At 46.1% G+C, this 24248-nt stretch overlaps 1 protein-coding gene across 7 annotated transcripts in view; it reads right to left on the reverse strand.

Moving 5' to 3' along the window:
* Positions 1-453: 453 nt before the first annotated feature.
* ABLIM2 (actin binding LIM protein family member 2) overlaps positions 454-24248 on the reverse strand; it is a 139415-nt gene continuing 115620 nt past the window's right edge. For 6 of the 7 annotated variants that reach the window (XM_048509728.1, XM_048509727.1, XM_048509726.1 and 3 more), the window contains 6 exons: positions 16933-17077; positions 14632-14690; positions 10799-10853; positions 6634-6641; positions 6350-6430; positions 454-1463 (listed from right to left, as the gene is read on the reverse strand). In XM_048509728.1, the coding sequence (XP_048365685.1) occupies positions 1350-1463; positions 6350-6430; positions 6634-6641; positions 10799-10853; positions 14632-14690; positions 16933-17077 (462 nt within the window). In that variant the 3' untranslated portion in view covers positions 454-1349. Of the gene's footprint in view, positions 1464-6349; positions 6431-6576; positions 6642-10798; positions 10854-14631; positions 14691-16932; positions 17078-24248 lie in introns of all 7 variants that reach the window. The other variant, XR_007245639.1, reaches the window with a different exon arrangement.

The following is a 24248-nucleotide window of genomic DNA, read 5'->3' on the forward strand; positions in this document are numbered from 1 at the left end:
CACACAAATCAATACACTCACATTTTCTTACCATAATCATTTTAAGCTCCTGATCTCAATATTGTCATTAAGAATTGCTTCCTCATAAAATTAAGGACATGAACTATTACTTCTTCTTACTGCTGGCAAACTGAAGGCTACTAAAAATACCACCACCACCCTTCCAATTTTCTGCTTTGGTATCTACTGTGCAAACACATTTCTGGAACCATATCAATGCTGTCTTCAAAGCATTCTAGTATTCCCGTACAAGTAATATTTTCTGTGCTGCTATCCTCTAATTCTGCATGGAAGTCCAAATAATGACCAGGAGAGGAAAAAAGCTGGAAGGAGTTGCGACCCGTGGGAGAGAAGAGGAGCCAAGGGTGGGGGGTGGGGAACACCTTGGGCTCAAAGTCATTCATGGGCACAGCACCACTTTACAATGAAACAAAGAACTGATCAAACGGTGTAATCTTTACAAACCCACATTTTAATGCAGACATTAGTGGGTGTATAGAATCAAGACTAAATACATCTCTTTTGTACCAGCATGAAATGCAGAAGAAATATAAATACACAATCAGCATTGCACATTTTCCACAGAAAAAAATTAGTTAACTTTGTGAACTGAACATGGACTATATTCTAGTGAATCCTGGAGTCCTCACATTTAAAAGTATTTTGCCTTGAATGTAAGAGAAGTTCAGGCATTATAAATCAGGTACTTCATCTAAGTTAAGTTGCAGGTTGAACTGCTCACATGTACAGGATGCCCAACACAGTGCATTACACTCTAATTTTACAAAAATAAAACTTTTTATAACTATTTCCCCATTTGAAACAGTAGTTTGTATATATGTGAGAAAATGAGACTTAAGGTGCTTTCGATAGCGCTTGTTTTTTTAATTTCTAAGATATGTCTCATACATTTGCAAGAGTGACTGTCTGACATGCTTTTCTTTGGCTTTATTCCACTTGCTTCATACTAGCACATTTTCTTCTGCAGGAAGCAACTGCTTTCCATCTACATTTTGTACACTAGGGAAACAAAATGGTGGTAATGTTTTTTTTGTTGCTGTCAAAGTTACATTAATTCCTTTCCACTTGAAATTTCAGTTTGCAACAAGATACAGTTAAAACAAGAATTAATTTTAAAACAAGGCTCGCTGTGTTTGTTGAAGGCCCAGAAGTCATGGGCAGAGTGCCATCTGGCATGTGCCAATCTACCCAACCTCTGGGTGTGCCATCCACTTTTCTGTGGTGTCCCACACTAAAACAATCCGGACAAATGGACTACAGCTGGTGCATATGATAACTTGTGGCAAATGTTTTTTTTTTCACCAAGAACATTTTTTTTCTGTAGGATGCTAGAAAAGCAGTGCCTTTTTCTTCAGTTCATTCCGCTTCCAAAGTGCAAGCCGGTCAAATTGTTCAATGGTCATTTTGAAGACTTCCTGGAACTCCTCAGGGGACAGATGCCGCTTGAAAAATAAAACACAAAAACATAATGGAATCTGCATTCCAGAAAGGTATATACAGCACAGAAGAGGTTAAGATTTGAAATTTCCCTCTTGTTTAGGAAATCATTGAAACAATTATACATAAAGATGTTCAGTAGAAGAGACTCTGTTACTTGGGGATGCATGCTACTACTCAAAGACATGACCAGCAGTTTTATTCATTTTCATAATTAAGAAATTGTTGATTGATGTATGCAGTCTGGAACATTCACAAACATTATAGTTGTTTGGACACTGCTGCCCACCAACAAGAACTAGAGGAAAGCTCTCCTGGGCCACGTAACAAGAAAATAACTAGGTGGCCCTGCGGGTTGACCCCAGGGGAGATGGGAAGTACTCTGGCTCTGCAAGGGGGGGGGGGGGCGGCCAGGTGGCTGTCTCTCTCTCTGTGCTGGCCTTGGAGCACCTAGTTCCAAAACATCTCTTTCACACATTCTCTGGGAAAACGGGAGGGGGAAATCCAGGGGGATAAATGAATCTGTGGAAGCCACGTCTAGCAGAACTGGCCTCCTAAAGCTAAGTGCTTGCTGCCTACCAATAAATGCTACTGATCAAGAATCCAGAGTCTGTTTATTGACTACAGGTCCAAGATCTCGCAGTGAGTGACAGAGACATCGCTCTGCCCTTCCAATGCCTTCCTTTGCTACACATTAGGGCTTTTGCCATTTTTCTTCCAGCACAACTGACTTTCAGATAAAAATGTGTCAGACACCAGGGATGGGACAGGTTTCAGATCCACTAATTTGTGCCCTTTGATTCTGTTTTAAAATGCCCACCCCCACATACTCACTGCTTCTTGGAGGTGGGACGGGGCCTGGTACCCAGGATAAAGTTTAGTGCTTCTATATTAACAGTGCAATCTCCAACAGAATCCTAAGTGTCAACCTCAACAGGCTTAGAAGGGTATAACTGTGGAGAAAAACTGTCTCCAGGCCTGAACCAGCAGGTATTTCTCCTCTCCAGAGATGACAGCAGCCTTCCTGCGGCAGGCTGGACTGTTCTGCCCAGGGGCTGCACATCAGATGTTCTTTTTTCTCCTTTCATAAAAACCTTAAAATGTGTCTTTAAGCCCTTTCCCCATCCTGTGGGTCTCAGTACTAGGGTTGTAAAAAATCTGACGTGTAGCAATAAAGAACGGAGATTCTATCAAGCCTAGCATCCTGTTTCAAACTGTGGCTAGTCAAATGCAGTGGCAGAGCTACAAGGGCCAAATAGGCATGTGTGTGTGCTGCACTGGGCGCATGCTGGGGGGGGGGGGAGAAAATCACCCTGCCCTGCCCCGCCAGGCCTGGTCCCACCCCACCCCACCAGCCTGGCCCATTTTCAGCTGGCAGGAAGCTGTTTTCTGCCAGTTGGAAAAGGTAAGCGGGGGGCATGGGGGAGGGGCCGCAGGGGAGGGGCCGGGGCTGCAGGGGCGGGTGGTGGTGGAAAGCACAGTGTGTGCCCCAGGCACACTCCTGCCAAACTATTCTTCTGGTCAAATGCCTCTGGCTAAGGCCACAGGCTGGCAAAGGCTCATGTTCTATATCTTTCGAAACTGTGGGTTGCTTCATTGGACCCTGATAGCTCTCAGTGGAGATCACTTAAGGGTCAGTTCAAGAAATGTTCTGGAGTTCAGAGTCTCTCTCTCTCTCTTTCTCTAAAGTACATGCAGGTCTGGTGTGGATTGCATGGGAAGAAAGTCCCCTCCTCAGTTTTGCCAACTTGAAGCAGTCTAGGAAACCTGTTTGCCCCATGGGAAAACAACCATGTTCTGATAGCTACCCGTAAACTTTCCCAGTGGGAAAAACAGTGGATCCTCTGGGCCATTTCAGTTGGGGAGAGCAGGCACCAAAGTCTCAGGGCATGCCTCAGAGACATGGAACTCCAGAACATGTCTTTGGGGGAAAGTGTGACTGCAGCGTGAGTTGTGATATCTTGGAACTAAAATGAAGTCGCTGAAGCAGCCATTTCCAGCATTGACCCTGGCAAAATTGTCCTCTCATCCTTATCTCACTGAGTTTGACTCAAGGAGAGTCTGGTTTTCTGATCCATCTGAGGCAGCTTGACAGACACACAGGGCCTTTTGCGGAATGACTCCCCTCAGTTCCACCTGATTGCAAACCAATACCCCCTGCATGGAGCCTCACTTTGGAGACACAAGGATGGGAGATGGCACAGTGACCCACAAACCAGTTCAGCAATGTTTTCTGTTACAGTGTTTCATAAATAAATATTTCCACAAACAGTCTAGACAATTATATGTATGTTTCCCTATAGCTCATCTGCCTTACCTTGATGATCTCATGGTCAGAGAATATGGAAAGGCTTTCACTAGGGCTCGGATGGATGATTTACAATTGGCTGTAGTGAAAGGCTGCTACAAAAAGATTCCATATGATGACTGTGTATGTTCAGTGACGATCGGGGCGCAAGGGGGTACCATTTGGGATGGTCATGTGGAAGGTGTGTTGCTGAGCCACCCTCCCCACAACAGTGCCCTCGCTCGAACTTCACATGGAGTTTGGGAGCAGGGGCACAGTTGAATTGTGAAGCGGCCTGGGTGGGCTTGCCCTGCCCTGAGCTCCACATGGAGTTGAGGGCCTGTTCAACACTGGGCTCGGCTTGGGGGGTAGAGCCAACAGTGTAAAGCTGGAGCTGGTCAGCCCAACTGCTTAGGTCAATCCTGGGCTCAGCGTGGCTTGGATTTGGTCAAACTGAGCCCAGCATCAAAAAGGCCCTTCCTGCTCTGAACTCCACATGGAGTTTGGGCCAGGGCAAGCCCATGCTGGCTGGCTCAGCATTCAACTGTGCCCTGCTCCTGAACCACGCTTGGGAGTTTGGGCAGGGGCACAGTTGTGAGAGGGGCAGCTCGGCAACATGCCCCCCATTGGACCTGCACAGGCACCTAGGGAAGAGCGTGCTGTTGTGCTTGTCCCGGGAGTCATTTTAGGAAGTTACACCCTGAGCGTGCCCATGTGATCACAAATATATTGAAGATTTGGTGCATGTTATGTTTCAACATCCAACATTTTCAACTTCTCAGAAGAAGTTTCTTAGAAATACTTTATGTTTGCCAAGGTGATCAGAGCAAAATAAATTAGCTGTATCATTGGCAGTCAAGGACAGATAGATTACAGTGCAAATGGAAAGTCTGTAACATCAACTCTTAGTTAAGATTATTGAAGTAAATTAATTTAATAAGATCCTTAAGATTTGAATAATTATATATTACATGATTAGATGGATTTTGTGGATTCAGCTGGCTCAGTTCAGCTCATTGCCTGTGTTGATCTTTTTTCCTCATACTGTTCTATAACTTGTTCTTCTCTTTCTTTAGTTTAGCTGCCTGAGTTGAGAAGGAACACTCCTGCCCATTGCTGCATGGAGTGTCTCCTTAAACAGCTATCAGTGCTCTTGCACTAACTGGCAGAGTCTCTCCTCAGGATTTTTCATGGACCATTTTGTGGCAATTTCAGCATGTCCCATTCTCAAGACTGCTTAATGTTCGCTGAGGAGGAGGCGGTTTTCTCAGGCATTTTGCAGTAAGGGCGGGTAGATACTCGCCATGAGAGGCCTGTCCGGTCCCATTCCCCTGCCATGGAGCTCTGCCACAATCCAGACTCCGGGAGGGCTGATTTCGGCGTGCAGTTCAGAGGAGCCTCCAAAATGGCTGAGACTACTGCAGCTGACTCTTCAATGAGCCTGGTTTCCTCCATGGGAATGAGTTCATGGAGCTTCCTGGCCCAAACTATGGAGGCTCTAGCCACTAGGGAAGCCGAAGCCGAGGCTTTAATGGATGCGGCCAGGGCTTCGTGGGTTCTCCTACAAAAATGTTCTGTCCAAAACATCCTTAATTTGCCCCTGACCATCCTTGGTCATCAGGCCCGCAGACTGAACAGCAGCCACCACGAGGGGCACCTGCAGGATCTCATTTGTATAATTTGGCATAGCATAGAAGTATCCTGGTCTTTGTTTCCTTTGATTGATATCAAGAATCAAGACAGTGACAAATCAGCTCCACACAAACACAGGACAACTATAGGCAATATCAATCAAAGGAAACAAAGACCAGGATACTTCTATTCAGATCCATTCACCTATTTTGTGGATTCAGCTGGCTCAGTTCAGCTCATTGCTGTTACTCCCAGGCTACAGACTTCTTTGTGACTCACATACCAGGCTACTCTATTCAGAGGGCCTCACCTTTTGACCTCACAGTACATATACTCCACTTGCTTTCCATTCCTACTATCAGATCCTCTGAAGATGCCAGCCACAGATGCAGGCGAAACGTCAGGAGAGAATGCTGCTAGAAAACGGCCATACAGCCCGGAAACCACACAGCACCCCAGTGATCCCGGCCGTGAAAGCCTTTGACAATACATAGTCACAGTACTGAGCTCTCTCAGCCCCACCTACCTCACAGGGTGTTTGTTGTGGGGGGGATAGGAGAGAAAGGGGGGGATATAAATCCAAACTCTTCTTCTTTCAGCAGCATCATTGTGTACGGCTGTCATGTCTGAAGAACAGGTTCCCATGTGTGGGAAGTCTTAGAACCATTCCCTGGCCCTTTGCCACCTCAGAGCCCCTGTGCCAGGGAGAAAGAGAGGTTTGCAGAGAGGGCATCTGCCAGGCCCCCCAGGGTCACAACGATTATGTGAGGTGGTTTGTTAGGCTGGGCAGCTGTACCCCTCTCTGTGATGTCACGGGATACACTGTGGAATGGACTCAGAAATAATATATGTTATTTTCTGAATGTTTTGAAAATAATTTCTGTTATACTGAATCAAGATGGGGGGATTTTACCCACTGATAACAAGTAGAGCTGAACAGTTTTAAAAATTAAAAACAGATTCTATTCTTACTTCCAACTTGGTTCGATCCACATCCTTGGGAAGTTTTACACGCACTCTGTTTGTTACAATTAGTGTTTCATAGGAATATACCTGTTATAGCAGAAGAATAAAATAATTATGTCTAAGAAAATCATCCTATAAGACTATTTTTTCTTTAAGCAAGGGTACATACTTGTATCTATATTTGAGGTACTAGTTTCACATGGACTAAAGAAGAAAAGAGGAATACACTGAACCTTGCTGGGAAGGGCTGATTCTCAACATCCTCCACAGAGGCTGGCAGGGTCCCTTACCTTGTATTCTGTTAAAAAACACACAAACCCAGAGAAATAATTAGTAGAGTAATTCAGACCCAGCTGTGGTTTACCTAATCCCATCCTGAGGCCTGGTTTCAACATGACTTTCCATACCTGAGGGCTGCCTAAACCATTTCATTTATGGTATTCACTGAGGAAGCTGCACCATTTTGTCATTATGAGAGGGAGAAAACTCAGTTCCTCGTAAAATGCACTTATTGTGTCTTTTCTGCCTAAAATGTAGCAAAGCAACCTTCATGGTTAATAGCTACCCAATGGTCAATTTTCAGATAGACCAGGGGTCTGCAAACTGCAGCTCTCCAGATGTTCATGGACTACAATTCCCATCAGCCCCTGCCAGCATGGCCAATTGTAGTCCATGAACATCTGGAGAGCCACAGGTTGCAGACCCCTGAGATAGTCTAATAAAAAATGACAGAGTGCAGCAAAGAGTTTAAACATTTTTGTTCAAACTTGAGGTTGTTCTTGCTGGCAATCTGCTGGCAGATTTTTTTGTTGTATACTGCAACAAAATCTGCTGGCAGATTTTTTTGTCGTATACAAGAAACATACTTTCAACATTTCCCCCCTCTGATGGGCATTCTGGAAAAATGGGGACATCTCCCCAGTGGCCGTGTCCTTTCAGGAGAATATTGGCTCCATAATTATGAAGTGGTGTGGTTTGAAATGTGGCAGTTTAATTTGTTTAAATTGAAGTGTGAATTGCTTAAGTGTTATTGGGATACACCCACTTTGTCAACCCAAAACAAAACAGGCTTCTGCCGGACAAAGTTCTCAAGTGTTTTAAACTAATTATACCCCCACAGTGCTTCCCACCACCTGCTGCCAGGCCTGCTGAGGGCCTCAGACAAAGGGTCTTTCTTTCACCGCCCTGAGAACATTCAAAGCACATGACGACTGGCTTTGTGGGCCAGGTGGGGCAGGTGGAGCAGTAGGCAAGAGTGGGTCATGCTGCCTTCTTGCCCACAGACTTCCCTGACTCTACTGCTCCGCCTGCCCCGCTTGGAGTCAGAGCTTCTCAGCAGGCAATTCCCTGCTCACCCACCCCCAGAAGGAACAGCTGGTAGAGGCTGTGGCTAAGCAGCCAGAGGCAGAGAGGTCCTGGCCTGCCTTTACAGATAGGGGCAGGATGGCTTGTGGGGCTTCCTGTTGCAACTGCTGTGCCAAGGCACCAGGGCTTCTCCCAAGCAGGCTTCCTCGGCCTCCTTCCCCTATGTCAGCCACCCCCTCCGCCCTGCACCATCAACAGAATTTGTTAACAAACTGGCAACTAACATATCGTCATATCAGCATATCTGTCAGGTTCTTTGAATTCCCTGCTTTTCATTTTTAAACAAAGTCTCTCCTCCTCCTACCTTTCCCCTTATATCTCTGTAACAAAGGGGGTGGAGGCTGAATTTTATTTAAAAATAGAAAGCTGAAAATTCAGAGAACTTGATATTCAGAGGCTGATTATGCACAAGGTCCGTGCCGTGCAGGAGGAGTGAATATCTGTTGTGGCAAGATTTCTTCTACAGACATATTTCCCCGAGCCCGCTTTCACTCTCCATTCTCCCTGTGGCAAGCGAGGCCACTTGCAGCATGACTTTAATGCCCTTTGCGACCAATATGGGGCAGATTTGCCAGTGAGAACAGCTTTGCCTCGTGCATCTTCCCTCTGCCCACAGTCAGCCTACCTTGTTCCACCCCTCCCACTCCCTTGTGCTGTCCTTCCATGCCTTCCCCCTCGGCCCCTGCTGTTAGGAGTGGGACTGCAGTCTACAGTAGCTGCAAGAGTTGGGAAGAGCTGAGTGGGGATTGGTGGGAACTGTTGTGGTTATGTTGCTAGGCTACAACGTTGGAGCCTATGTCTGTTAAAGCAGAAGAGCCCGATCACTGATTAGTGGTGATCGTGACGTTTAGCATATAAAGGTTGGAGCTGAGGGGCGGAGCTCTCAGTCCTGGCACCTTGTGCCTTGGGTGCACCAACTCAATAAAACTGTTGAGAACGAAGCAGTTTGTCTGAATGGCATTGATCCTAACATTGTGCCAGAACTCCCGATAAAGTACCCAGCATCGCTTAAAGTCATGCCTGGGACAGAATTGCATTTTTGTTACCAGGGACTCTCGCCAGTAGGGCGAGGGACCCTGGTGAACAGCTCCTCAATGAACGTAGCCACGGACACCCCAGCCTGCTGCACAGAGATGGATGATGACCGAGGCCAGCTGACAGCCTGTTTGGCAGCGGCTCAGCCATTCACAAAAAGATCTACATGGGAGGTGGAGAAACTACGGAGAGATTAGCAGGCCCTCCAAGTGCACACCAAAAGTGTGAGTTGGGAGAGAGATAAGCTGAGGGAGGACTGGGCGTGTTGCAGTGGCAGGTAGCGCTTCTTTTGGACGAAAGAGCAGCAAATCCCCCTATGCAGAGTGAAGCTGCAGCAACGGATGTTGCCATGACCGGGGAAAGTGAAGAAATGTTCCAGGGGGAAGCGCAACCATGGAGGAGGCAGAGCGCACAGACAACAAGCGGTAACGGCCACCAAACCCAGGGTTTCGAGGGAAGAAGTGGGGAATGCCCCGCCCAAACCCCAGGTGCCATACAAAACCCTGACCTGCGATTGCCGAGGAAGGGGCTGAAGACCTTGGTTCAGGCATTTGGTGAAAAGGAGTGTGACCAACTACCTCCTCACCGCAGTTCTGCTCAATAGAGATTGTACTGGGGGAGCAACTCCCAAAGGGTAAGCTGCGCTTAGAGAATTTGTGGATAAGAATCTCCAACGGGGGTTTATTAGGCCAACCAAGTCACATATGGGGGTCCTGTGTTGTTTCGTAAGAAGAAGGATGGCTCCCTACAGTTATGCACAGACTACAGAGGTTTAAACACTGTGCCACTGACCAACAAGTACCCTTTGCCACTCATCAAAGACCTCTTGGGACATTAGATCAGGAGAGTGATTTTTACCAAATTAGATTTGCAGGAGGCATACTACCAGGTCAGAATTGCGGAGGGCCAGGAACATCTCATGGCATTTAATACACCCCTGGGGCAGTTTGAATATTTAGTCATGCCATTTGGATTGAGCGGAGCCCCTGGAATCTTTATGAACATGATTAACGAGGTGTTCCATGACCTACTATTTAAGGGGGTGGTCGTCTATCTCGATGATGTTTTAATATATACCAAGGCCTTACCAGAGCATATTGGTTTAGTGAGGGAGGTTCTCCGTAGACTCATCAAACATGGATTATATGCTAAGTTGACAAAGTATGAGTTTCACAAAACCCAAGTAGACTTTTTAGGATATCGGGTATCAAAGAAGGGGATAGAGATGGACCCCAGCAAGATACAGGCAGTAGTAGACTGGCCAGCCCTGTGAATTCGTAGACAACTACAGTCCTTTCTGGGATTTGCAAATTTTTACCAGGTTTTTATTCCTGAGTTTGCTAGGATTGCACTTCCGCTGACAGATCTGCTCCGCACCAAAGGGGTGAGCCCAAACCAAGCAAGACCAGGGGCACCACTCCAATGGTCGGTGGAGTGCAACAGGGTGTTTCAACACCTTAAGGAAAGGTTTAGTCTGAGGCCATACTGGTACATGCGGATCCAGACAAACCGTTCATCGTACATGTGGACACTTCGGACGTTGCGTTAGGGCCGCCTTACTCCAGCGGGGAGGGGATGGGAGAGCACACATGTGTGCATATTTGTCAAGGAAGTTTACAGGAGCAGAACTGAACTGGACGGCGGGGACAAAGAAAAGTGTGCTATTAGGAGGGCGCTAAGCACTTGGAGGCATTGGCTAGAAGGGGCTAAACACCCTTTTCAAGTGTGGACGGACCATAAAACATAAAGCATCGTGACCCAGAATAAATTTTTGGCTGATGCTGCTATGAGAGTGACAACATGAAATCAAGCTCAGAAATTTTGAGGAGACTGTTGGGCAGCTACAGAACCCAGAAGCCCGTGTTAGCAGCATTGATACCAGTCCCTTGTATCCCAGCAGGTAAAAATCCTACAATTATAGCATTAATCCAAAAGTTTTGAAATGTGTTTGTGTATATATCGTTTGTGATAACTTATAGTTTATATAATGTTATCACACATAAGACCCCCCCCCCCCCCCCCGTGCATGCTGAATGATTTTATTGCATATTTTACCTCTCCTTCCCCAACTCGAATCCCGGTCCATGTCATATTGGGTCATATTTGCACCCTAGATCAGAAATAAAATATGTCTGTAAAAAGTAAATACAGAATCATGCAAACAAATTTCATCAACTGTAGCTGGCCATCTGGATCATCATTAAAGCTGAGGGCATAAAGTCATTTGGACAGGCAGAGCTTGGCTGTTAAGAACATAAAAAAGAGCCTGCTGGAACAGACCAGAGTCCACCTAGTCCAGCACTCTGCTACTCGCAGTGGCCCACCAGATGCCTTTGGGAGCTCACATGCAGGATATGAAAGCAATGGCCTTCTGCTGCTGCTGCCCCTGAGCACCTGGTCTGCTAAGGCATTTGCAATCTCCGATCAAGGATGATCAAGATTGGTAGCCATAGATCGACTTCTCCTCCATAAATCTGTCCAAGCCCTTTTTAAAGCTATCCAGGTTAGTGGTCATCACCACCTCCTGTGGCAGCATATTCCAAACACCAATCATGTGTTGCATGAAGAAATGTTTCCTTTTATTAGTCCTAATTCTTACCCTCAGCATTTTCAATGTATGCCCCCTGGTTCTAGTATTGTCAGAAAGAGAGAAAATTTTCTCTCTGACAACATTTTCTACCCCATGCATAATTTTATAACTTCAATCATATCCCCCCTCAGACGTCTCCTCTCCAAACTAAAGAGTCCAACACGCTGCAGCCTCTCCTCATAAGGAAGGTGCTCCAATCCCTCAATTATCCTCATTGTCCTTCTCTGCACTTTTTGTATCTCTTCGATATCCTTTTTGAGATGTGGCGACCAGAACTGAACACAGTATTCCAAGTGCGGTCACACCACGGCTTTATATCAGGGCATGACAATCTTTGCAGTTTTATTATCAATTCCTTTCCTAATTATCCCCAGCATAGAGTTTGCCTTCTTCATAGCGGCGATGCATTGAATTGACATTCCCATGGAACTAATAACTAAGATGCCCAAATCCCTTTCCTGGTCTATGACTGATAGCACTGACCCCTGTAGTGTGTATGTGAAGTTTGGATTTTTTGCCCCTATGTGCATCACTTTACATTTTGCTACATTGAACTGCATTTGCCATTTCTTAACCCACTCACCTAATTTATCAAGGTCCGCTTGAAGCTCTTCGCAATCCTTTGCGGTTTTCACCACCCTACATAATTTGGTATCATCTGCAAACTTGGCCACCACGCTACCCACCCCTACTTCCAGGTCATTAATGAATAGGTTAAAGAGCACTGGTCCCAAAACTGATCCTTGGGGACACCACTCCCTACATCTCTCCATTGTGAGAACTTCCCATTTATACCCACCCTTTGCTTCCTGTTTCTCAACCAGTTTTTAATCCATAGGAGGACTTCCCCTCTTATTCCTTCATTGCTGAGTTTTCTCAACAGTCTCTGGTGAGGAGCTTTGTCAAAAGCCTTTTGGAAATCCAAGTAGACAATGTCCACTGGTTCCCCTTTATCCACATGCCTGTTTACACCCTGTTAGAACCGTGTTAGGACTTGTCTCTGCAAAAGCCATGCTGACTCTTTCTCAGCAGATCTTGCTTTTCTACAGGTTTTATAATTTGATCTTTCATGACAGATTCTACTAATTTAGCAGGAACAGATGTCAAACTGACTGGCCTGTAATTTCCTAGGTACCCCATAGATCCTTTCTTAAAGATTGGGGTGACATTGGCCATCTTCCAGTCTTCAGGGATGGAGCCTGATTTCAGGGATCAGTTGCATATTAAAGTGAGAAGATCAGCAATTTCATGCTTGAGTTCTTTAAGAAGTCTTATTATTATTATTATTATTTATTAAATTTAATAGACCACCCTACCCCTGAAGGGAACAAGACGGTGTACAATTAAACCACCAATTAATAGTGATAAAACATAATACAATATAAATCAAAAGTGCATTAAAATCCATTAAAATAGTAGCAGCTCAGATGAACCATATTTAGGATGGCGTCCAAACCCCAACTCTCTACCTCCTGCCCCCATGGGAGGGGATCGGCAGATCACCGTAGATAGTAACCAGGTGGTATATGGGGCCTCAGGAGGGGGCGGACAATCCGCAGCTAGCTTCCCCAAAGGCTCAGTTTTGGAACAGCTCAGTTTTGCAGGCCCTGAGGAACTCACCAAGGTCCTGCAGGGCCCTAGCAGCTGGAGGAAGAGCGTTTCACCAGGCAGGGGCCAGGGCCAAGAAAGCCCTGGCCCGGGTAGAGGCCAGCTGCATCATTGTGGGGCCAGGGACCACCAATAAATTTGCCTCTGCAGAACACAGAGGCCAAACTGGGACATATGGGGCAAGGCGGTCTTGTAGGTATGAGGGCCCCAGGCCGCGAAGGGCCTTAAACACCTTGAAGATCCGGAATTCCACAGGGAGCCAATACAAGCAGCGTAGCATGAGGGAGATATGGCCCCGAGCCGAGCCACCCATGAGAAGATGAACCGCTGCATGTTGGACCAGCTCCAATTTCTGGATCAGCCGCAAGGGAAGGCCCATAAGGAGCGAGTTACAATAGTCTAACCTGGAGGTGACCGTTGCATGGATCACCGTGGCCAGGTCAGCCTGGGAGAGGTAGGGGAAGATGAAAGAAAGAAAGGTAGGGGAAGATGAAAGAAAATAACCTGGGTAACATGGGCCACCTGAGTCTCCATAGAGACCAGGTGGACCCCCAGGCTGCAAGCTGAAGAGGTCGGTGTCAGAGAGACCCCTTCCAGCACTGGCGGCTGGAAATCCCTGATTCTTCCGTCTTCAATGGATTAAGTTTTAACCTGCTCTGCTTCAACCAACCAGCGACCACCTCCAAACAATGCTGTAGAGCTGCAGGGGCAGAGGCGGCCCCCCTCCATCAACAGAATGAGCTGAGTGTCATCAGCATATTGATGACAAATCAGCCCAAAACTCCGCATCAGCTGAGCAAGGGGTCACATGTAGATATTAAATAAGAGCAGGGACAGCAAGGCCCCCTGAGGAACACTGCAATGAAGTGGGCACCTCTGGGAAGCCTGATCCCACAAACCCAACTCTCTACATTCCTAATGATCGAATCGCCTGCTACAAGGAGCCCCCCACCTCCCTGAGGGGTATCCTTGGTACGAGAGGATAGCTGATCACCAGCTAAGGAAGGGGTCCCATCTAAGGGAGCATCTTCCATCACAGACTGGCACCCTCTGTCCCCCAGACCCTCATTCTCCATGACATCTGAAGAGATGTCACCTTGGGAGTGGGACCCTGCTGTTAGGTCTCTGAAAGCCTTGTCTGTCGCCCTCTCTGTCTCTCTCGGCTTCTCCAGGTCTGCCACCTTTGGCCTCAAGAGAACACACACGTTCCCTGAGTGCCAGGAGCTCATTGCAGCGAGGGCACACCCACTATGTCTGTCCTAGTGGTAGATAGTCATACATGTGACACTCGGTGGAAAACACTGGAAAGCCCCCACCCCCCTGCTGGCTTTCTGCCTTCTCATCTAACTCTGTTTAGATATTCAAATATTAAACTTTTAATGAGTACCTCCCCCTTGAGCTTTCTATACCTTCTACTATCCCTCAAGATATGTCCTTATTCAGTAAACAAGGAAAGCCCTCTGCAAACTCATTGTGCTTACATCAGAGTCCTGATGTAAGCATACCCTCTGTAATGGGCCACTCATATTTATCGCTTATATTCCTGCTACCAAAAATTAAAGATCTGATTTTCAGCTGTCCTGCCTGTATCTCTACTTCTATTTGGAAGAAGCACAGAGGACCAGATGCCTTATTAGACTGACCAAGCACAGCATTGTTCAAGTACTTAGAAGTTTTTATGTCTACCTACATGGTGTAGTCCATTCTTGCCATAGTCGGGAAGAGAGGCAGATTTGGAATATGGAAATCCTGTAAGAGATACACAATAGAAAAGAGATTTTTGTCAGGTGCCATTTCCTAAAGCTCATGCAACAACAGAAGCCTAATCGAGAACTCATCTTTGTCAAAACAAGCTGCTCTTGTCAAACACACAAGTTCAAAACAAAAGGAGAGTCTGCGACATGTGCTCTAATTATATAAAAAACTGAGCTAATGAACCCACCGCCAGTTCTACTGCTACTATCATTGACACACATACAACAACCCCCCTGTGTTGAGCTACACCATTTACTTAGTGAAGTGAAAAAGTAATAAAGGTGCCTTAATACTCCAGAACAGTATAAACATACAAAACCTTCCACTATACAAAAAGTACACAAAACATGTATGAATCAAACAATTCCCTTAATAACAGTCTTGGGTGCAATGATAGGGAACTGGAGTGATGCTGAACTTCTTCTTTGAAACACAAAGTATCTAGCAGAAAGCCATTGTATCTATAACACCATTTGCGATAACAAAAGCGTTTTCATAAGTTACTTCTTCAGTAGATATAAATAATCCTCTGTGCTGTGATAAACCAAAATATTGTGCCATTATCCACACCAAGGGATTTTAACTCCTAAAACAGTATGCACAAACACTTACAATGGCTAATTCAGTATCACGTTAACGCAGCTTGCTTAACCATTCTCAAGGCACAGACTTCAGAACATGAGCAGGTGCAGCATGTAGGGAACCACCCAAACATCCTTTAAATAGGTGATCTTGCCACAGGCGAATGGCATCCAATTAAGATAAAGGTCTCTAGGTTGTGTGATTAAACAGACTCCTATCACCTTAACCAGGGGTCGGCGACCTTTACCACCCAAAGAGCCATTTGAACCCGTTTTCCACGGCCCCAAAGATCTACTGAGCCAGTGCAGAGCCACCTCTGGTTCGGCCCCTCCATTCACCTTTCCTTCCAGCCTAGAAGGCGTAGGTGCCAGCCAGGGAAACCCCCATAGGGCAGAGGGGGGATGGCGGCCGCGGCCTGCCCGGTGCCACCGCCTCTTGCGCTGCTGGAGGCAGTGGCGCTGGCAGGGAAACCCCCTCTGCCCAACAGAGAAGGCAGCCGCTTCCTCCGTGGGGCAGAGGGGGGATGGCGGCTGCTCTGGAGGGACATGCCCACACTACCCTCCGACCTCCAGGGGTCAGAGGGCAGTGTGGGCATGTCCCTCCAGAGCAGTGCTGGAAGGAGAGGCGAGTAGAGGGGATGTGAAAAGCGGCACTCTCATGCACAAAGCTGCCTCCGGTTCGGCCCCTCCACTCACCTTTCCTTCCAGCGCTGCTCTGGAGGGACATGCCCATGCTACCCTCCGACCTCCAGGCCACGCGGAGACGCAGTATAGGGCTGAAAGAGCTGCATGCAGCTCCGGAGCTGCAGGTTGCAGACCCCTGACCTTAACGGCAACGCTGATGGAACTTTCACTTCTTCCTAGCCTCACATCAACGAAGAGTCTGGCTATGAAATGTTTTACACAATCCTGCACTGAACAACAGTTAAGCGCCCCCCCCACCACCACCCCGGTCCATATTTTGTTCTTTTTGCATTGCAAGAATTCACCATTTTAAAGTGGTAATTTATTCCCATTTTATTACTTTTAACTGTATATATTATATATTATACCAGTACACTAAACCAAATTGGTTTTTTATTATTTGGCACAGAATCAAATTTTTAAATATAAAATATGATACATAAAACAAACGTAGAACTTCTTATAAAAGATAGGTATCGTCTCCAATCTGTCTAATCTGCATGGTAGGATACCTATTGCTGTATCATTTTGCTTTTTAACTTGCAAGAATTCACAATATACCATAGAAGCAGAAAGGTGCATTTTCAGTCTTTGAAGTTTTCAACATGCACCAGAAACTGACCTTTAAAATATTTTAATTTTTTTTAAAAATTAATTTTTTAAATTAAATATCAACAGACAAGTACGGCTACATTTGACTGTTATTAGAGATTTAAAAAATTGTTGGAAGCTTAGACTACTAGTTTGTCTCCATGCTTGAAAAAGAAATCCAAGAAACCCCAACACTCGTGCATCAGTTTAGGATTAAAAAAAACAAAATGGGAAAGTTTTCTCACCACACATGTAGTTTATCTTTATTTTATTGGGGCCAGGATGTTCTGAATGCTCCAGCCAGAGATACAAATGTAATCTGGAAACAGTGCGTCATCCTGTCCCACTACCACCCCTGGGGCAAGCCAGCCAGTACTTACGTGGGTAGGTGCTGTTCACATTAGGGGGCAACCGTTGAAGTTCTCGGTCGGTTCCAGGGCTTTGTGGGAGCGATTGAGGATCCAGACCAGCTGCACTGGTTCTGGCACTGATGTCTGCTTTCGAAATCAGCCAACTGGACTTCACCTAAAAAGAAGAAATCTGAGTATCAAACACTGGTGAATTCAGGCAGGTAGGAACTCTGCATGTGACCTCATCACGAAAAAGAGAATTTTAGCACTGATTCATTTGAAGACAGTTTGAATCAGAAGGGCACTATTTCAGATATGAAGAATGCATCTGATGTTCAGCACAGTGCAAGAAGGCACTCACTGCATTGTTATTCCAGTAAACATTCAGGCGTGCAGTCAAAATTTCAGTTTCAAGGGTCAAATAATTTCCTCCCCATCACTTTCAGGACTGTGAGTTTTCGTACTAGCCCTTTAAGGAGAAGAAAAAGAACAAACTGTAGCTTCTTGTCTAAATGGGCTAGTCAGGGTGACGCAAAACAAAGCCACTCAGATCCTGTCCTGAGACTTGTGATGTGGGAATAACAAGTGAGGACGTGGAACGAGAGCTCACAGTGGGCAATGAAGAGCCCGAAAAGGCTCTCTTAAAGACTCAGGCAAGTTATTATGGGGAACCTCCTAATGAACCTAATAAAAATTCCCACCTGTGTCAGGCTCTGTATCTCCTAAGTGTGCCTTCCTTACTATAAATCCCTTACTTGCCCCATGGGCAGTCTATAAACTCTGAGACTTTAGCTGATTTCTTCCGTCAGAGTCCCCAGGGCTAAATGGTGCAGGAATGTATTGGGTTAGCCTACAGTTTGATGCATAAGTCCTCACCACAGGATATGATGTTTCATTCTACTATGTTCTTGCCTCTTTAGGCTACAGGACATTAAAAAAGAAGAGGCAGCAGGCAGATTTTTGACAGTCGTCGTCGTCATCATCATCATCATCATCATCATCATTAGTTTTATTATGGTCAAAGACCAGAAATTGGTAAAAAAACATCATACGGTAAAAAACACAATATATAATATCCAAATAAAAATTTGGACACATTATTTAAAAACTGCAAAAATTATATAGATACAAAATATTAAAAACCATAAGTTAAAATCAAAGTTAAGATCTCAAAATTAATAGCACAAGTCATGTTTAAAACCAGAAAATAAAATTGAAAATCCAAATGACCTTCCATTACTTAGTGTTTAAATTGCCCTTTTTGTCTCTACGACTTTTAACAAAATAAGTACTGAATTTCGCCACTACTCTTGTAATGTTAGGATTATCATCTTCTAGAAGTTTTTTCATACAACTTTCCTCTGAGTCAAATAAACTGCTCCTGGGAGAGAGCTAAACATCTTTGCCCTCATCTCCTTATGCAGGGGGCATTGTAGGAAAATGTGACATGGTCTCTATTTCCGCCATCTCACATGCACAAAGCCTATCAACGTACGGTATTTTCTTGTATTTACCATCTAACACTGCTGATGGGAGGGCATCACATCTGGCAAGTGTAAAAGCTCTCCCAAGTGACTGAATATCCAGATCATACAGATAAGGGGAAGGACTCAATATATATTTACGTGATTTAAGATTGAAATTAGGGAAAGCTGCTAAGTCTTGTTGGCGGGCCGTGTCTTACACTCTCTGCTTAACAGCACTCCTAGATATAGATAGATCTTGACTTTAGAGTGGGCTAATAACTGAAAACCCTCTCTGGCTCAAGCCTTCCCTAACCTCACGCATCCATCTGGGTTGAAAAGGATCTTGTGCTATTAGAGGCCAAAGTCCTTTACTATTTAGAAATACTTTCAGCCATTGATAAGCTGATAAAAAGAAGAAAAAATGCCTTCAACTTTCATTTGTCCAGTCTCCAGTCTAAGAAAAGTATTTGGTATGCCAGGTGGAACCTGGAGGATAGATCTCAAAAAATTGTTTTGAGTTCTCTCTAACATCATTACCTGTGTCTGTTTTTTATTATAATATACTCCAAATGGAAGCTGGGCAAGATTTTTTGCTTGATAGAGTTTTAAACCGGCTGGTCCGTAGCGGCCTCCCATAGTGCAGAAATTTTTTAGGGCTGAGCCTATTGTCCATTCTGCATTTTCAGATAACATTTTTATATGCTCAGCACAACCCCAAAATATTTAAATTTGTCAACTTGCTCTATTTCCTTTCCTCTCACTTTCCAATTCCTGTTTTTAGGATGTTTACCGAAAGCCATCACCTTCGTTTTATCAAAATTAATCCTCACAATAAGCTGCAAGGCGTGTAGTGCTCTTTTGAGGCCAAGAGGTGTTCTGGCCAACAGGACCGCATTGTCAGCATGTAACAGTATAGGAAAATAGAAGTTAAACAGAGTGGGGGCCAGGAGACATCCTTGTCTTACACCTCTCTGGTTTCTTATTGTGTCTGTTAAGTTCTTCAGGCAAGCCTCTCATTCCAAAGGAAAATGCCAGTAAACACAAATCTCCTTCAAGGCTGAGCAAAGAAAACAGCTGAATGAAACACAGACTACTGTCTTGAGGATTTGACCAACAACCTGAAGGTTGACCCAGTTGGCCCAGAAGGTTGACCCACTGGCCTCCAGAGGAAGAAATCAAGGAAAGTCTCAAGAGATTCAACAGACTGCAGTTTTATCTAAAACGTACACAATGTAATCTATGCCAGTTCTTCTCCTGAGGATGGACAGGATTTGGGCAGAGAAAAAGGACTACCTCCCAAACCTATGGAAGAAAGTATTTATAAGGGCATAAAAGAAGTAGGTGGTCTAAGAACCACATTAGCAATATGGAAGACATACAACGTAGAGGTGATGGAATGAAGGCTGTGTTTCCCTGTTGGTTCACCAGGACATTTAAGCCATGTTCAGTATTACTGCATGTGGCATCCATTCTAGGGCCCTTTCCCCACTCCCTTCCATCCCCCCTATGCCGCGCGCTGCTCTCAGCACGCAGCATCCCAGGCGCACGCCCAGGCGTCCCCACGACCCCGCGCTCTGTGCGGGGTCGTCAAAAGGCGCCGTTCGGAAGAGCGCCTGGGATGCCGCGCGCTAAGGGGGCGCGACAGCGGCAGCGTCGGGGCAGCTGCGCTGTGGCCGCCCCTGCCGTGGGGAGGGAGGAGGAACCCCGCGCTACTCTCCTCAAGTAGCGCGGGGCTTACGGTAAGTGGGGAAAGGCCCTAGATCACTTCCCAGAATAGGTTTAAATTGGTTTTAATCTTACTCAGAAAGTATTGCTAGATTATGTTAGCTTGCCCTCGCCTTCCCACCCACCCACCCACCCCCCGCCACAACTTCTGGGAGAAACCATCTAGAGCGTGGAACCACTGCGCTGCCAATATACCTTCTCTCTTTCCAACCAAATCTAGGAGCAATTGAAGTTCTGAATCAAATTCTGGGGGAAATAAAGGACTGGACGTGGAGAATAAACTGAAATTTATCTGGAGCTTAGAAATCTACCTTGTATTTGCCTCCAATCATCCATATATCTAATTCCCCCTTAATGGCAAAGGAACAGTGTTGCACTAACCTGTGTAACAGTGGTTCTCTGAGTGGACTTCTGTGCAGGCACACACTGGGGACTGTGAATGTACAGGCCAGCCTTGGAGAATAGAAAGCTTGTTTCTGATCTGTCACTTAAGGAGCAGTCACTCCCCCTCCCTTCATTAAGGTCAGAACTTTCCTGCCCAAACAGAGCGTGTAAAAGGGAGGGGGACCAATGCGTCCCCTCAGTTCTCCACTAAGGCAGGAGAACATCTTGCCGGTGGGTGATTCCCAACCCTTCCAATGGGAAGACAGGAAAAAGTTTTCTTGTATTTCTTGTTGCTTAATGGAAGTCACCCGCCTCAGTTCTTTTCCTGCCTCAGATAGGGAGAGCAGTATGAGAGCTAGGCCATAGGTGTAGCTGCCACAGGGACATATGTCCCGGGCACCCCCATGGGTGTCATGTAGAGGGGTGGAAAAATCACCCCCACACACACACACTTCCAGGAAGGAGGAGGTAAATGACTGGGTCTCAGTGTGGCGTATGCATTGCCAGACTCTCGCACGTGGAAATAACAGAGATCGTAGGAAACTCCAAAAGCAGTTTATTCCAGGTGATGCGAAGAGTAACAATGTAAAGCAGGATCTGAGCTAGAGAGCTCAGATCCAGGACTTATATCTTTTAATGCCCCCCCCCCCCGTTTCGCCCCACACCAAATGTACAGTTTCTTCTACAAAGCTACAAAGGACCTGGGAACCTTTCACACCTCTTTGAGGATGGGCTGGCGCCAGGAGATTGCTAACAGGAGATTGCTAGGAAGGGAAGAAGGAAACAGGAAAACAATTGCAAATCACACACAGCAAGACATCAAGATACTGACAGGCGTGGTCCTGACATGCACGTTGCGCCGAGGACCAGCCACGCCCTCTCCTTTCCAGAAATGGCTGGGCCTCACACCCCATGGCGCCCCCACCTCCCACCCCCCCAATTACCTGAGTTCTCCGGCGGCTTTTTGCAGTCTGGTAGGGGGAAAAGCCTGGTGAGAACTGCACTTCCCAAGAGACCTTGCGAGCAAATTGGGGGTGTTTTCACCAGGCTGCTTTTCCCACAAGACTGCAAAAAGCAGCCAGTTGAACTCAGGTAAGTGAGGGGGAGGGAGCCATGGGGGGGCGAACCATTAGGGGCACTGTGTGGGGGGGCAGGACCCGGGCACCATTTTCCCCTGGGCTTCATTCCCCCCCCCATGCCACTGAGCTAGTCTCTGACCTTTCACTAAGCTTTATTCAGCTTCCAGTTAAAACTTCTTTATTTTACCTATACCTTTCTACTCCTCTTATTTTTTCTTGTCCTTTGCCTTGGAGTGTCCTCTACCAAGTTCCTTGAAGGGAGAGACCTTTCCCCTCCTGGTCTTTAGGGTGAGAAAAAATGTAGGAGACGGCTTTCTAGCGGCAGTTGAGCTGGCTTCCCTGCTGAGGCCTGCTTTGTTGGTAAGAGCAGCACGGAGCTCCTCATTCCACCCAAGAACTATTTGGCCAGTTGACCCACTGGCAGGAAAGGTGCAGCCCCAAAGAAAGGGGCAGGGAGCCAGCACCAAGAAACAACACCAGTAGTCTCCTGGACTGGAAGAAGTTGCAACTTCCATTTTAGAGGGGGGGACTAAACCAGGCATGTGAAGAGCCGTTGACCTCCCAAAGAATCGGCAACCTTACCTCTATACCCAGGGAGTCCAAGGAAGAGACGGATGATGGTCAACTCATAAATGTAAGTGGCCCTGGGAGCAGTACTCTGTGAACCCCAGAGAATTTATCCATGAAACTTTTAGGGAGGAGATGGTGAATCTGTGCCCAAGGGGGAGTACTCCTTATTTAGTGCTTGTTTCTCCCCTCCCCCGACCTAACCCACCAAGGGAAAGCAGTCCGGGGTCTTGCTGACTCCCAGTGCATTACCAGCCACGGGAGAGACAAACGGGCAGGGAGAGTTGGCTTCAGATCAGGAATCCAGCCCTCCCAGTGAGGGAGATGAGAAAGAAGAAGGGCAGTTCATATCCAAGGAGGAAACCTCCCAGCAGAACTCCAGGCTCTCAGATTCTTTGAACAGGAGGATCTTCAGGACCCCTCACTGAAACTGTGGCAGCACTAGACCTGCAGGAGGCAGTGCCAAGAGAAGAGCCTTCTTTGTGACAGCCTCATATTACAGGCAGACTGAAAGGCAGCAAGAAATTTTTCCCTATCCAGGAGGATTCTGAATGTTTCTCTATTTCTAATTTATTTCGAAAACCAGTTTTAAAAAGGAGTGGGCTAAACCCTCAGCAAACAAACATTTTCTCCCTTTCATCAAAAAGATGGATGCATTGTCTGAATGTGCAAATAAGTTGCTCCAGACCCCTCTAATAGACACCCTAGAAGCCATCTTGCAATCAGGAGAGCTGGTATCAGAGGACAGTGAAGGATTCCTTACAGATTCCCTAGGTAAGAGATCTGAATTCGTTCTCAAGAGGGCACATGGTGCCATGGCTATGGCAATTAAAGCCTCTGCCACAACAGCCACAGTTCCCAGGGCAGCTATAGTTTGGGCATGTAAATCGCTGCAGCTCTTTCCAGAGGCTAACAAGAATCTTACTGAAGCTACTAATCACATTTTAAAAGCTATTTCCTTTACAGCTGATGCCAATTTAGACACCTTGGTCCTCTCTTCAAGAGCAATGCCATGTTCCACAGTAGCAAGACAAAACCTCTGGCTGAGAGCTGGTTTCCTTTTGAAACTAGAGAACACTCCCTAAATTCTCCAGGGATTTGAAGAGGCAACACCGGAACCAATCCTTTTGATGACACAACAGCAAAAGTTTCTATTCCAAAAGTGACAAGGGAGGAAATGACAACTCCAGTGCCAACAATCCTAAACTCCCAAACTATTCAGGGATTCTGGCAGGGGACAGACTGACTCACTTTCTGGACATATGGGAAAGGGAACAGAAGGATCAGGGGGCATCAGAGATAGTGGCCAGGGAATACCCTCTGGAGTTCTCAAAGTTTCCAAAACATTGCTTTATTCTGTTCCCCTTTCCCAAGAATCCAGAAAAGGTTCAGAGAACAAGAGCAGCCCTACAGTTTTTTCTCAACATACAAGTGGTAGAACCAGTCTCTGAAAGATTCCAAGATGTCTATGTTCTTCACCGTCCCAAAGAAAAGTGGGGATTCAAGGTCTATCTTTGACCTCAAATTCCTGAACAAGAACACCAAACCGAGGAAATCCAAATGGAATCCCTGAGAACAATCTTGGAGGCTGTTCAACCAGACAACTTTATCACATCTTTAGACCTTCAGGAAGCATATCTGCATATTCCTATCCTACCAGAGCATCACAAGGTTCTGAGGTTCACGGTGGGAAACTACCATTTGCACTTCAAGATCCTACCCTTTGGTCTATGCATCCCTGAGGGTTTTTTCCCAAGATGATCCATCTACCTATTATATCTCTGAGAGAGAAGGGGATTCACATCCATCCCTACTTGGCTGTTCTTCTTCTAAGTTCAGCATCCAGACAACAGGCCATCACCAACACTCAACAGACAATTCAGTATTTTCAGGATCACAGTTTTCTCATCAAAGAGCTCTCAGGACTGAAATCCTCCATACTGAAGAGACAGACTGCAGTCTTAGCTACAGTTGTGCCCCCCCCCCCCTATATAAGGGAAACCCCTTAGATTCCAGCAAACTTGGAATCATGGCAAACTGACAGCACCTACTTTTGGAGGGCCTCAGGAATGTAGATCCGAGACCGAGACCCCAACAGTCTATCCCTGGTCTCCAATGTCCCTTT

Source organism: Sphaerodactylus townsendi, linkage group LG10, assembly GCF_021028975.2.
Source record: "Sphaerodactylus townsendi isolate TG3544 linkage group LG10, MPM_Stown_v2.3, whole genome shotgun sequence".
In the NCBI taxonomy this organism is placed as follows: domain Eukaryota; kingdom Metazoa; phylum Chordata; class Lepidosauria; order Squamata; family Sphaerodactylidae; genus Sphaerodactylus; species Sphaerodactylus townsendi.